Source organism: Canis lupus, chromosome 13, assembly GCF_011100685.1.
Source record: "Canis lupus familiaris isolate Mischka breed German Shepherd chromosome 13, alternate assembly UU_Cfam_GSD_1.0, whole genome shotgun sequence".
In the NCBI taxonomy this organism is placed as follows: Eukaryota; Metazoa; Chordata; class Mammalia; order Carnivora; family Canidae; genus Canis; species Canis lupus.
In genome coordinates, this window is record NC_049234.1 from 38377860 (window position 1) to 38391044 (window position 13185).

General features: G+C 57.6%; 2 protein-coding genes and 1 pseudogene across 18 annotated transcripts in view; 1 reads left to right on the top strand and 2 right to left on the bottom strand.

The window, feature by feature from the left end:
• Positions 1 to 58: 58 nt before the first annotated feature.
• LOC482089 (testis-specific serine/threonine-protein kinase 5-like) lies at positions 59 to 5167 on the bottom strand. Of its 2 annotated transcripts, XM_038555818.1 has the most exons (8): positions 3066 to 5165; positions 2638 to 2745; positions 2260 to 2462; positions 2118 to 2173; positions 1460 to 1592; positions 1256 to 1371; positions 491 to 625; positions 59 to 410 (listed from the first exon to the last, which is right to left on the bottom strand). In XM_038555818.1, the coding sequence occupies exons 1-8, from the start codon at positions 3267 to 3269 to the stop codon at positions 169 to 171; spliced, it is 1197 nt and encodes a 398-aa protein (XP_038411746.1). In that variant the 5' UTR covers positions 3270 to 5165; the 3' UTR covers positions 59 to 168. The 2 variants fall into 2 exon arrangements, with proteins under 2 accessions (XP_038411746.1, XP_038411747.1); XM_038555819.1 differs by lacking the exon at positions 59 to 410 and having other exon boundaries at positions 496 to 920; positions 3066 to 5167.
• A 1261-nt stretch (positions 5168 to 6428) lies between these two features.
• The window catches only part of MROH1 (maestro heat like repeat family member 1), a 67745-nt gene continuing 60988 nt past the window's right edge, over positions 6429 to 13185 (top strand). For 13 of the 15 annotated variants that reach the window (XR_005368924.1, XR_005368926.1, XR_005368928.1 and 10 more), the window contains exon 1: positions 6429 to 6511. The gene's annotated coding sequence lies outside the window, so the exon portion shown is untranslated. Of the gene's footprint in view, positions 6512 to 6590; positions 6667 to 13185 lie in introns of those variants that run through there. The other 2 variants (XM_038555809.1, XM_038555804.1) reach the window with 2 other exon arrangements.
• LOC100685381 lies at positions 10701 to 11403 on the bottom strand (annotated as a pseudogene). Its single transcript, XR_005368929.1, has one exon. The product of XR_005368929.1 is annotated as a 60S ribosomal protein L15-like (transcript).

Consider the following 13185-nt stretch of genomic DNA (forward strand, 5'->3'; position numbering starts at 1 on the left):
GGATGCAGCAGGCTCCCCATGGCTGGCTGCCCCTTCCTGCACTGAGACATCACACCCCTTCCATAAAATAAATGCTTTATCTGGCCTCGCCCGTGCCCATCCATCCTCAGTTAACCAGGTAATACCCAGGCGTGGTCCTGATGGCACACGTGGAGCTCGGCAAAAGTGCTACCAGGAGGCACCCACCCCCACACTGGCTGCCACCGTGCTCTGGAGCCCCAGCTGGGCAGACCCTGCACCTCTTGTTGGGACTGCGTCTGGGCGCTCGGGCATTGGGCCAGAAGCACTCTCGTGGTGAGGTCCCCTGTGCTGGGGACGCTGGAGTCGCTGGAGCAGCCTCGGAGGCTGTGAGTCTCTGCCAGGCTCCATGTGGTCAAGGGCTGCTGGCAGCTGGGACTTGGCTGGCTTCTCTGCAACCAACAGCCATGGCAGGTCAGGAGGGGCAGTGGGGGCCTACCACCTGCCTGCCCCCCTGGGGGCCCCACCGCACCTGGTGGTGAGCTGAGCATGGTGCAGAAGAGTGCGTGCGCAATGGGCAGCATCCAGCAGTGAGCAGCCACCTGCTGCAGGTCCAGGCGTGCCCACGGGCGTAGCTGCAGCAGACCCCGGATCAGGTCCTGGCATTCTGTGGGCAAGGGCTCACAGCTCTGGCCCCCCACTGCCGTCCTCTTGTGCAGGCCCATCACCGCCAACAGTGGTGGTGGTTGGGAGGAGTCCTCCCATTTAGTCTACCCAAACGCCGGGAGGGAGTCCATGCTTCACCAGTCAGGAGATGGAGGCACAGAGAGGGGAGATGGCCTGCCCAGAGCCGGCGTAGAGCTCAGCTCACGGGGGTGCTGCCTTTCCAGACACGGAGTCTGGGTCTGGGCCTCCCCCAGGCCAGCTGCCCTCTCACCTCTTGGCTGCAGTCACCTACCAGCCTGGGTTGGGAGTGGGGGGACAGGTCAGCTTCTATGCCACTGCCATGCCCCTCACTGCACAGGAGGACCTTTCTCTGGACCCAGGGCTCTTTTTTTTTTTTTAAAGACTTTATTTATTTGAGACAGAGCAGTCAGAGAGGCAGGGGGAGAAGCAGATGCCCCTCCCCGAGCAGGGAGCCCGATGGAGGTTCCATTCCAGGACCCCGGGGTCATGACCTGAGCTGAAGGCAGATACTCCACCGCAGAGCCCCCCAGGTACCCTTGGACCCAGGTCTCTTGCCCACTTCCCAGAGCCATGTCGGGACTTTGGAGGAAGGCAGGGTGTTCTCACTCACCTGGGGACATGCCTGGCCTGAAGGTGGGGCCCTGGCGCATCAGGTGCAGCATGCGGTGGGGCTGGCGCTCCTTGAAGGGCAGCTTCCCAGTGACCATGGCATAAAGGATGATGCCCCTGGGGGCACAGGCTCCTCAGGGCAGGCTCCTTATCTTGCCCTCCCACGGGGCCCGCCTCTGCTGGGGTGCCTGTGGGCGCCACTCACAGGCTCCACAGGTCGGCCTGCTCCCCGTTGTACTTCTTGCTCATGAGGATCTCAGGGGCTGTGTAGGCCACGGAGCCACAGAAGGTGCTCAGCAGCGAGTTCTTGAGGCCTGACCGGTTGGCGAAGCCAAAGTCTGCAGGGGGCACACAGGGGGGCACAGGCGGGCAGTAGGCCCCGTGAGGGGAGGGAGGGGAAGGAGAGCCTCGGGAGGGACGGCTGTGGGGTGTCTGCAAGCACAGGTGCAGGCAAGAGGGAGGTTGGGCCTCCCAGGAGGGTTGAAGGTCAAGCCAGGTCGGGGTGCGGAGGGTGTCGGGCGTCTGAAGCAGGCAGCTGCCCAGTCGATGAAGCGTCTGCTTTTGGCTGAGGTCATGATCTCGGGGTCCTGGGATGGGGTCCTGGCTCTGTGCTCAGCAGGGAGCCTGCTTCAGCATTGTCCCTCTGCCCGCCCCTGCCCCCCACCACTTGGCGCGCTCTCTCCAAAATATGTAAATAGATCTTTAAAACAATTAAAAACATTGTCTGAAGCAGGCCAGGGTCGAGGCTGGGGCCCGGGCCGGGACACCAGCTGAACACGGATGGGCGTCCTGAAGCAGGTGAAGGCTGGGGCGGGCGTCCGGGTGGCCTGGGGAGGAGGGCGGGCGCTGGGCCACGGGCTCACCGCTCAGCTTTAAGAGGCCTCGGTCATCCAGCAGGATATTCTCACACTTTAGATCCCTGCACAGGGAGGGGGAGGCGAGCTGGTCCCGGGCTCAGGCGGGCCCCTCGACACGAGTAGGGGGCAGGCTGGGCAGCAGCCTCACCGGTGCACGATGCCAGAGCTGTGGCAGTGGGCCACAGCGCTGACCAGCTGCCAGAACAGCCCGCGGGCCTCGTCCTCTTCCAGCCCCGGGCGGCAGCGGTGGTCGGACACTGAGTTGATGTGTTCCAGCAGGTCACCGCGGGCTGCCAACTCCAGCACCAAGTAGGAGCGCCGGCTGTTCTGGTAGGTCTCATAGAGTTGCACCTGCGGGACCCCCAGCTCCCTGCTGTCACCCAGGGAGGGGCTGTCCAGTGCATTGGATCAGGGCCTCAAGATGGGGCTGGGACCCAAGCAGGACGGTCCCTGGTGGGAAAGTGGGTGGGCCTGGTCAGCAGGAGATGCACAGGATGGGAATGGGCTGTTTGGGGTCTCCACCTACCACGTTCAGGTGCTTGTAGGTGGCATTGAGTGATGATATTTCACGGGGCAGGAACTTTTGGGAGAATTCCACGGGGGCCTCGGCAGTGGAGATAATCTTGATAGCCACCTGCAGGGATGGAGGGCGGCCCTTGTGTGCCAAGCACAGCCCCTGAAGGGGGACGTGGACGCCCCGTGCCCTTGACGCACATTGCTCAACTTGACCGAGGCTGGGAAGCAGTGTGCTCCTGGGGCTATGCTGATCCTCCCCTCCCTTCCTGGCTCGGATAGGCTCAAGGGGTTCTGGAACTGGGAGTGGCCAGCTTGCGGGAGCCTTGAGGGGATACCATGCCAGGAAGAGCCAGAGCGGCAGGGGGGTGCCTCAGTGGGGGGAGGACAGGGCCACAGAGCCCGCTGTGGGCCACCCCCGGGGAGATGGGCCTGCCTCACCATGGCATGGCGCTTGCCCCGCAGGTCGGAGGCCAGCTTGGGGTTATGCCGCAGGCGCTCGTGTGTGGCGTAGGCCAGGTAGACTTTGGAGAAAGCCCCAGAGCCGATCTTCCTGGAAGACAGCAGGTAGCCGTTGTCCCTGCACTCGCGCACCTGCTCCATGAAGTTTAGCTGGTCCAGCTTTTGCCTGGCACTGCCCTTCATGGAGGCCAGGGCTCCCCGGAGGGGACAGGGTGGTCCAGCTCCCTGCAGAGCCTTGGCTAGGAGAACCGGTGAGACCTGACTTGGGTCAGAAGGGCTGGAGGAGTCTAGTGCGACCTGTGCCCCTTGGGGCTGGATCCCAGGACCCCAAATTTCTGAAGTCTTGCTGAGACTAGGACAGAGACAGGGGAATGACCAGGGCTGCAAGCCAATGCAGCCTGGACTGGTGGGGGGCAAGGCAGGCTCTGGGAAAGCAGGGGCAGATTCTAGAATGGAAGGTTCTAGAGCTGCCCTTGCATTGTGCCCTCAAAGGGGGGTGTCCCCAGGGCCTGCCTTCCTTGAGAACTGCTTGCTGGAACTAGCCCCGTCCTGCACGGGGCTCACTCTGTATGGGGTGATCCTCCCCAAGGTGAGGCCCACCGTAAGTGGGACTGGCCACAAAAGACCCTAAAGAAGCTTGTGGGGAGGGTGAGTGAAGGAAGGTGAGCAGGGTTTCCAAGGATACAAAGGACGGAAAGGAAACACAAGGAGTGCTCGCAACTGTTTTGGCTGAGCCCCTCGTGCTGTGAGATGGTATCAAGGGGGCAGCCAGGTGTGCGGCAATAGAGGCTGAGCTGGAGGAAGGGTGTGGGGGCGGGAGCTACCTGGCTCCTCTGCTGTGGCCTAGAAGCTTCTGCCCAGCTCACGGTCAGCTGCAGGAGGCCTTGCCCCCAGAGGTCTCCGCAGACTTGATGACACATCCCCAAGGCAAGCAAGGCTCCCCAGTTTGGGCTCTAGGAGAGAGAAGCCCACCTGCACACCCCTTCCCCTGGCCTCCAGCGCCTTCTGTGAGCACTGCTGTCACAGGGAGCGGTATCTAACGTCACCGAGCATCTGCTGTGTGGCAGGCAGTATTGGGAGGAGTCCTAGGAGCCCCAGCGGCCACCTCCCTTAGACCCTGCCTCGCAATCCATGCCGGATGCCCCCTTCCCGTTGTAGGTGTTCACATCCTGGGTTTTGAAGTGGAGCACAAACAAGTGGTGCCTGTCTTAAGGGTGACAGTTGGGGCAATTGGCATCCGGATATGTGGTCTCTCTGCCATAGCTAGATGGCACAGCAGCTGTGGGCTGCCATCCTGGAGGTGTCCCAGGAGGGCCTTGGCCTTGGTGGAGGCTTGGTGATTGTCTGTGGACTTGACTTTTCCTCCACTGGGACCCGCAGCAGCCACGGAGTGCCTGCAGGGAAGGCCTGCGATCGGTCTGGTGGGACACACCGTTTCTTATTCCTGGTGGACCACGAGCTGCTTTAGAGCAAGTTTAATACTCCCCTGCTCACCCACTGCCCTTGTTTGTCACATCGTGTGGGATAGAGAAAATGTGGACAGCCTGCCTGGTTCGTTGCTGCTGTGCAGGCTAGAGAGGAGAAAGCTCCAGATTTCAACAGAGGCATGGTTATTCAGGCACTAGGGGGTTGGAGCCGCAAAACGGAATATCGTGTGGCTCTAGCCAGGGGTGTCCGTGCCTCTGAGCTGCTGTCGTCAAGCCTGGGAACCGTGTCCCGTCACCTTCCCAGCTCCCACCAGGGCCACAACACAACTGGAAGCCAGTGAGAATCCTGAGGAGATGGGCAGGACCCAGAATAGTCACCAGCTCTGTCCACCCTCTCTTTGTGAAGTCTTTTGTGTCCTCCTCCTGCACTGCACCCCCGGTCATCCATCTAGCCCGTGAGATGCACGGAGCACCCATCATGGGCTGGGCTTGCTGCTGAGCACCAGGAGCAAATCACACACATGGGCCTTTCTCTCGGAGAGCTTCCAATTACAGAAGGGAGATTGGGGGGATCCCTGGGTGGCACAGCGGTTTAGCGCCTGCCTTTGGCCCAGGGCATCACCCCGGGGTCCTGGGATCGAGTCCCACGTTGGGTTCCTGGCATGGAGCCTGTTTCTCCCTCTGCCTGTGTCTCTGTCTCTCTATGTCTATCATGAATAAATAATTAAAATCTAAAAAAAAAAAAAAGGGAGATTGGCATCAATAACGTGACAAAGCGAAAGGATGGCAGTGATGTCTGCTGGCGCACCTTGTGCCCCTGGGGAGTGAAGTCTGGCCGAGGCTGGGGGTGCTGGGCACTGGCCATGGACAGAGGCAAGGCTTGGGCTGGAAGGTGCGTCCTCCAGATGGGAGCTTGGGAAACGCCAGCCTCCTGCCCTATAACTTCTGGGGCCGTGGGAGGGGCTTGGGGCCGGGTGGTCGGGCTCCTCCTGGGGGGCCGGGCCCCACCTGCAGAGCCTCTCAGTGTCAGCCTTGCGGGTTCCGTCCCTGCAACAGAAGCAGGCTGAGCCCCTTCCCTCCCCGCCCAGGGTGTGCCCTGGGGCCCCACTCTGCACCCTCACGCCATCGCCCTCAGCTCTCTGCAGACAGCCCGCTGCAAGCCGAGGACACCTGCCAGGCCCCGGATGCAGTGCTGCTGACCATTTCCTTCTCCAATCGCCCTTCTAAGCTTCTGAAACGCACTCCCTTCTGGTCTGTGCACGGGCCCGGATGATTTCAGCCTCCGGGCTGTACCGGCGCCAGCGCCCCCGCCGGGAGGGCAGCTCTTCTGCCCGCTGCTCCTTCGGGGCACTTCTGTGCCTTATTCCCCGCCGCTCTCTCCGAGCCCAGGCCCGGAGGCAGACACCTGCTCATCCCCATCCGCGGGGGGGCGGCGGCCCCGGGGCTCTCCGGTGTGTGTTGGGTGTTCAGTGTGTGCGTTCTCGCGTGAGCGATCACAGGGCATGAGAGTGCCCGCGTGTGTCCAGGTCGGGCCCACCTGGGCTGTGCACCTGGATAGGTGTGTGTCTGCGACGCGCCGAGGCGCCCCCCGGTGCGCGCCGGGGTCTCCGGGGTGCACCTGCACGCAGCCTGGCGCCGCGCGGACCGAGCGGGAAGGGCACATCCGCGCCTGCGCACTGGCCGGCCGCGTCTCCTGCAGCCGGGGGGCCGCACTCGCGCCCAACCGCCGGGAGCGGCCGGGGGCGGGGCCGAGCACTAGGCGGAGACTGCGCACTCGCGCTCGCCGGGGCTCGGGGGGCGGGGCGGGAAGGGGGCGGAGAGGGACGCGCCTCCGGCCAATGAGCGCAGAGATCGTGCGGGGGCGGGGCCGGGCGGCCGCGCGCCGGGCCGCGGTTGGCGGATGGGGCGGGGCGGGCTCGGCGTTTGGCCCCGCCCACCTCGGGCGGGGGCTGGTGGGAGGGCGGCTCCCAGGCGGCGGCGGCGGCCGCGGCTCCTCAGGTAAACCGGGAAGCGGGGTGGGCGGCGCTCGCTCGCACGGGCGCCCCTCCGGGAGCCGCGGCCGGAGAGTCCGGGGGCCGCGCGCGAGGCCGGGTGGGGAGGCACCCCCGAGGTCGGCGGGCGAGCGCGAGGAGGGTCCCGGGCGCGGGGCTCAGGTGCGCCGGGCGTGCGGCGTCCCACCCGGAAGCGGCCGGGGCGGGGGGCGGGGGAGCGTGTCCTGGTCACGAGGGCCTCGGCCGCGGGCACGGCCGTGGAGCTGCTCGGGCCGGAGGAGGTGCGGCTCCGCGGCGCGGCGCTGAGCTCCAGGCCCGAGCTGCCGCCCCGGGGTCCCCGCGGCGCCCGCACAGCCGCGGTGCAGCCCTGGACCCCGAGGAGCCGTCGCGGACGGGGGGGGGGGGGGGGGGGCGCGGGACGTGAGTGCACGGCGGGGGAGGCAGGGGGAGGCCGGCTGCGACGGGCGCCTCGGAGGCCGGGAGGGGTGTTGGGTGGAGAGAAGGGGCCGGGGAGGCCGCCGTGGGGCGTGTGGCGGGGACGCAGGGCGGGCTGGGCTGCTGCTGACTCCGAGCCTCTAGCCCGGTGCCCGGGCCCAGCGGAGGTCTGGGTGAAGCGCGTGGGTTGGTAGGAGCTGCGGGGTGTGAGGGGCCCACTGGACGATGCACAGCAGCAGATCCGCGGACACCTGGGCAGCGCGTGGTGGTGATGCGGCTGCGGGTCACCTGTCGCCCCAGTACCCCGCGGGCCTGGGGACGCTGCTGTCTGCAGGATCTTGATTTCGAGGCCTCGGTGGTGGCCCAAGTGAGCAGGTGTCTCTGGTCTCTCTGTGGGGTCAGAGTGAAATGACCTGAGTTGAGCTCTCTTGGTTACCTTGAAACCAGCATCCAGGCTGCATCTTGCTGCTTTTTGCTCCCCGGGGCTGCCTGCTGCCTGCTGCGGGAGGTCAGTGGGTCAGAGGTGGAAGCTGCGGGGCTGTCCTCGCGGCGCTCACTGCCAGCCCGCGTGCTTGGAAGCAGGTGTGTGCGCTTAGTTCTTAGACCCCGGGCCCGCTGAGGCCCAGGTAAGCAGCCAGGTTGTGGCTGGTGTATGATCAGCAGCGCTGGAGCTCATGAGCCTCTTCTATGAGCTGAATTATTTCATCTCCTGGAGGCAGGTGCTAGGCAGCCGCTGTGGCTCTTGGGGCTCCTGGCCAGTGCTCAGGGCATACTGGCTGCTGGAGTTGAGGACTGTGATTTCTTTACCCTTGGCTTTGGTGGTTTGCACGTGAACCCCGTGACGCAGCTCGCTGTGGTTTGTGTTGAGAGTGTTTCCAAGGGACCAAGAGCAATGGGCCGTGGAACTGCCTTTCCTAGGTCATCAGCCCAGGTCCTAGTTGGTGGCCCTGGAAGTTGATTCTTCTCTGGCTCCTGTGCTAGGAGGGAAGGTCCCGGGGGCCTGCTGCAGCGGTGGGTCCTTCCCATGACCCCACATGGTGGCCTGACTCCCCAGTCTCCCTGCACACGCCTGATCATCAGACAGGCTCACAGCTGCGTCTGGGCAGTGGTGCCCATGGGCTCCATGCAGGCGGCCCAGCCCCTCTGTGTGTGGCAGCCACCATACATGTGGGTGTCCTTCCAGCCAAGGGCTAGGACTCTTGGGGCTGAGATGGTGTCTGGTCAGCACTAAATGGGGTGGGAGGACTGGGTTGTTGTGGTGAACGAGGAGGAAGCCTGAGTGCTTCTTCAACTGCCATGAAGTAGGATGCAGGGAGGGAAGACCCCCTGAACCCTGCCTTCATGACCTGTGCCAGCATGCATCACGGCTCGGGTGTAGGGCAGAGCCTGTGGGAGCCGGTCCTCAGTGAGTCCCGGCCGCTAACCAGCAATGGGTTTCTCTCACACCTGCTTGGCTGTGTGTATCAAAACAGATGGTGCCTTTAGGGCACTGACCGGGCAGTCAGTGCTCAGCACACCTGCTTCCTGCAAGTTGCAGGCTGCCTTCCAGGCCCAGACCCTTCCTTGTCTCTGCACCCTCCTCCCCTGCAAGCATTGGTCGTGGCTTGCCATCAGCAGCCTGCTCACGGTTTGTCTCCACGGAGAGCAGGTTCTGGGCTGCTGTCCCTGTGTGTCCAGTGTCAGCACACAGATCACCTGGCCTGGGGCAGGGGCCGCGAACGGAACCTTACCTAACCGGTCTTGATTAGCTGCACACACTGTGCTTTTCCATTGGCGGTTGAGCTCTGCTCTTTGCTCTGTAGTTTATACGAACTCACCACTTGCTCCCATTGGTTGTTTTTTTTTTTTTAAATCTGACCAGACCCCTGATTGGTATTTGTGTTTCTTCTAATACCTCTGTGCCCTTGTGGGAGGGTTTCTGTAGATACACGTCAAAACGTGGGTGATCCCATCACGTGGTGTCTGTAGGCTCCGCTGACTGTGCAATGACCGCAGCGCTGATGACATCTGTGCTAGCGGAGCATGGCTGTGTGCCAGACCTTCCTCCAAGCCTTTCACTTGTGACACAACTGAAACCTGGTGCGAGAGTCCGGACCTTAGCATGTCCACGCTGTCCGCGGTGCAGTAGAGGCCAGTGCTCTCCCCTCAGTCTGCTGGATGTCTTTTCTGGGAATTCCGTATGCACGTTTGTCCATTTTCCTATTTGTCTTGTTGATGTAGGTGAGCTCCTTTGCATGCTGGTGTTAGATTTCTCTCTCATCTGTTATGAATGATTCGTCCTACTTTGTCTTTTATTTACCTTATGCTCTTTGGATGAGGTGTGTGAGCGTGTAGAGTGGTGTGCATAGGTATAAGTATGGATATGGTTTTCAAAATTTTTTTTAAGATTTTATTTATTCATGAGACACAGAAAGAGAGAGAGACAGAGACACAGGCAGACACAGGCATCCCCCTGCAGGGGATGCGGGACTCGATCCCAGGACCCCGGGGTCACGCCCTGGGCCGAAGGCAGACGCTCAACCACTGAGCCACCAGGTTTTCAAATTTAATGTATGTTTTTGACTCAGAAACTGAAACTCTTTATTGTTTATTTATTTATTTATTTATTTATTTAGATTTATATAGTCATGAAAGACACACACGCACACACAGAGAGGCACAGGCAGAGGGAGAAGCAGGCTCCATGCAGGGAGCCCAATGTGGGACTCAATCCCAGGGTCCAGGATCACGCCCTGGGCCGAAGGCAGTGGTAAACTGCTGAGCCACCTGGGCTGCCCTCAAACTTTTTTTTAATAGTCAAACTGAATAGTGTTCACTAGTCTGGCTTAGAACATCCTTTCCTACTTCAACACTATAAAATATTTACTTGTACTTTCTACTCGGACTTTTACGTTTCATCCTTCCACTTTTAACTCTTACATGCGTCTAGAGTTTGTATTGGGATAAAGAGAGGTGAGGGGGGCTAGTGTTTTCCTTGAGAGTTTAACTAGCTGTTTCAACACTATTTATTGACTAATCTGTATTGTTTAAAAGTCTTTCATGTATATTTTCTTCCTATTTGGTGTTCATTTCTGGACTTTTTATATAGTTCCATTGATTTGATACACTTTAACATAAATAGGACAAATCCTCCTCTTCATAAACTTTGAAAAATTGGGCAGCCCGGGTGGCCCAGCAGTTTAGCACCGCCTTCTCCCCGGGGTATGATCCTAGAGACCCGGAATCAAGTCCCACGTTGGGCTCCCCACAGGGAGCCTGCTTCTCCCTCTGCCTGTGTCTCTGCCTCTCTCTCTCTCTCTCTGTGTCTCTCATGAATAAATAAATAAAATCTTAAAAAAAAAACTTTGAAAAATGTAACTGGCTATTCTTTTTCTTTTTTTAAATTGGCTATTCTTGTATGTAATTCTTCTATATGAATTTTGGCCATTTCATCAAGTACCTTCCAATATCTTGATTCGTATATTTGTAGATTTGGAAAAATCGAGCTTTACAATATTGAGTCATATGGGAGGGTTTTGGTTCTATTCCTTCCATGAACAATTTTTTTTAAAGATTTACTTGTTTTAGTGAGCTATCTATCAAGTGGGGTGTAGGGGCAGGGTGTGAGAAGCTTACAGCAGACTCCCTGCTGAGCTGATTCCCTGCTGAGCTTGGAGCTCCATCCCCACACCCACAAGACCATGACCTGAGCTGAAACCAAGAGTCGGATACTCAACCGACTGAGCTACCCTGCAGCCTCTGAACAGAACAGTTTTCTTTTTTTTTTTTTTGACTGTCCTAAATTGTTTATTAGGTAAGAATTTTACAAACATTACTTATATTAGCGGTAACGGTGGAGCTGGAGAGTATTGCGTCTTCTCCATGCTGTACTGTGAGAACCACCAATAGTGTGGTGGAACTTGTGACCCTTCCCAAGGCCACAACTCTTGCGGCCTGCATAGGTCAGCCCTCGCATCTCCCTGTGTTTGTGGACTGGTTTGGTGATCCACTGGGTGTCAGGATTTCTTCTGATAGCTTTATGGAATGGATCAATGAGGATAACCTCAAAGAATTTGTATGTGGAATCTTCGCCAACCCAATAAGAATTCAAGACTCTCAGAGCTCCACAGTGGCGTCCAGCTCGCTCCTCTGCAACAGACTGAAGGCTTTGGGCAAACTTCAGCTGGTTAACACCATGATGGACAGGCTTGCCATAGGTAGCACCCTTAGGAACTGGGCATTTGCGGCCACCACGATGCACACGAATCCAATACATGACATAACTTTGCTTGGCCTTGTAGCCCAGTCTGCGCGCTTTATTGGGCCGGGTTGGGCGGGGGCCCTGTGGAGCGCAGAGAGCTGGCGGTACTGCCAGCAGCACACCCTGAGAAGAAAGCGCATGACATCGGACTGCTTCTTCCTCCATAGCTCCTGGATGTACTTGTACGCACCCATCTCGGCCTACCCTGATGGCTGCCGCCAGACGGAAAGGCTCTGAACAGTTTTCTAAAAAATTCTATGCACACTAAGGATAAAAACGAAAAATTTTTCCCTTGCTCACAGTGCATTGGAGAAGGCAGGCCTACTGGAGCATACAACTGTTAATATTTTGTGCTGATCCCATACCCATCATATGAACAAAGCGTTGTGGGAATATTGGATCACTTGCTGGGAAAGGTCGAGTGTCCTGGGTGACGTAACAGGGATTGCTGTTGAGGAGTGAGCAGGAGTCCCCATGGTAGAGAGGCCAGGGCAGGGTGTACCTGCAGGGGCCGGCAGAAGCAGAGGTGCTGAGAGTGCAGGTGGCCAGGATGCCTAGAATGTAAAGGGGTGAGAGAGAAGCAGCGAGGGCTGCAGGCCTAGGCTGCAACAGCCCGTGCTGAAGGTGTGGGTTAGGTTCTGTGGGCAGCAGGGGGACTGGTAAGCAGCAGTGCGGCATGTAGGGTCGGCGTTGGCAGAGGTCAGCGCTCTGCATGTGGAGGAGGCAGGATGGTCAGGTGAGGCGGTCATCAGAGGTAGTACCTGGGGCGGGTGGGCGTTGAGGGCCTTGTGTGAAGGGCAGAAGTAGGGAAAGGAGAGCAGTGGGGGGTGCTGATGGCTTCACAGTGGGTCTGTTACTGAGTAGGGTGTCTTGGTGCCGTGAATTTCATTTCCTTAGTAGTGTATTCAAAGAGCAGAAGGTTTTTGGGGCACCTGGATGGCTCAGTCAGTTAAGCCTCTGACTTTTGGTTTCAGCCCAGGGTCTTGGGATTGAGCTGTGTGTCTGCTTCCCCTGTCTCCCCTTCTGCTCCTCACCCTGCTCATGCTCTATCTCTCTCTCTCTAAAACAAATCTTAAAAGAACAAGTAGAAGTTTTTTGATGAATTTCAGTTTATGACCCCCCCCCCCCCAAGATTTTTCTTTTGGTGTCAGTCATGGAGATTTTCTTATTTTTTTTTCCCCCAGAAATTTTAGAGTTTTAACTTTTACAATTAGGCCTGTAAATCATTTTGAGTTTTTGTATGTACTGTGAAGTATAGGCTCAAGTTTATTTTATCGCATGTAGATGTTCAGTACTATTTGTTGAAAAGACTGTCCCTTTTCCACTGAATAGACTATGTCCCTTTGTTGAAAATCGATTTGCCATATAAGTTTTTTTTTTTTTTTTTTTTTTTTTTTTTTTTTAGGATTTTGTTCATTTATTTGAGAGAGAGGGAAAGAGTAAGCATGAGTGGGATGAGGGGCAGAGGGAGAAGCAGATTCCCCACTGAACAGGGAGCCTGACGTGGGGCTGGATCCCAGGATTCTGGGATCATGACCTGAGCTGTAGACAGATGCTTAACTGACTGAGCCCCCCAGGTATTTCCATGTGAGTTGTAGAATTAGTCTGGTCAGTTGTGTTTTTTTGTTTTTGTTTTTCTCAGCAAATGGCATGACTTTCCATTTTTGGTTGTCTATTGTTAGCAAATAGAAATACAGTTGACTTTTTAATACTGACTTTACCTCCTGTGTTCTTAACTGTTGACTTATTGATTCTAGTCCCAGTTGTAGGTTCTGTAGGGTTTTCTACATAAACCATCATATTACCTGTGAATAAAAACATTTTTACTTCCATCTTTTCAATTTGAATGCCTTTTTTTTTTTCTTGCCTTATTGCACTGACTAGACCCTCTACTATTATAGTGAATAGAAGTGGTGAGAACAGGTATCCTCACCTTGTTCCCTATTTTATTTTATTTTTTAAAGATTTTATTTATTCATGAGAGAGAGAGAGAGAGGCAGAGACAC

Bases quoted from the DNA above. Each gene is read 5' to 3' on its own strand.
- LOC482089 (XM_038555818.1), bottom strand. From the start codon at position 3,269: ATGAAGGGCAGTGCCAGGCAAAAGCTGGACCAGCTAAACTTCATGGAG. The intron at 2,463-2,637 runs GTAGGTGGAGAC...GGGGTCCCGCAG, and splicing joins CCTACAAGCACCTGAACGTG to GTGCAACTCTATGAGACCTA. The intron at 2,174-2,259 runs GTGAGGCTGCTG...CTCCCTGTGCAG, and splicing joins AGCTCTGGCATCGTGCACCG to GGATCTAAAGTGTGAGAATA.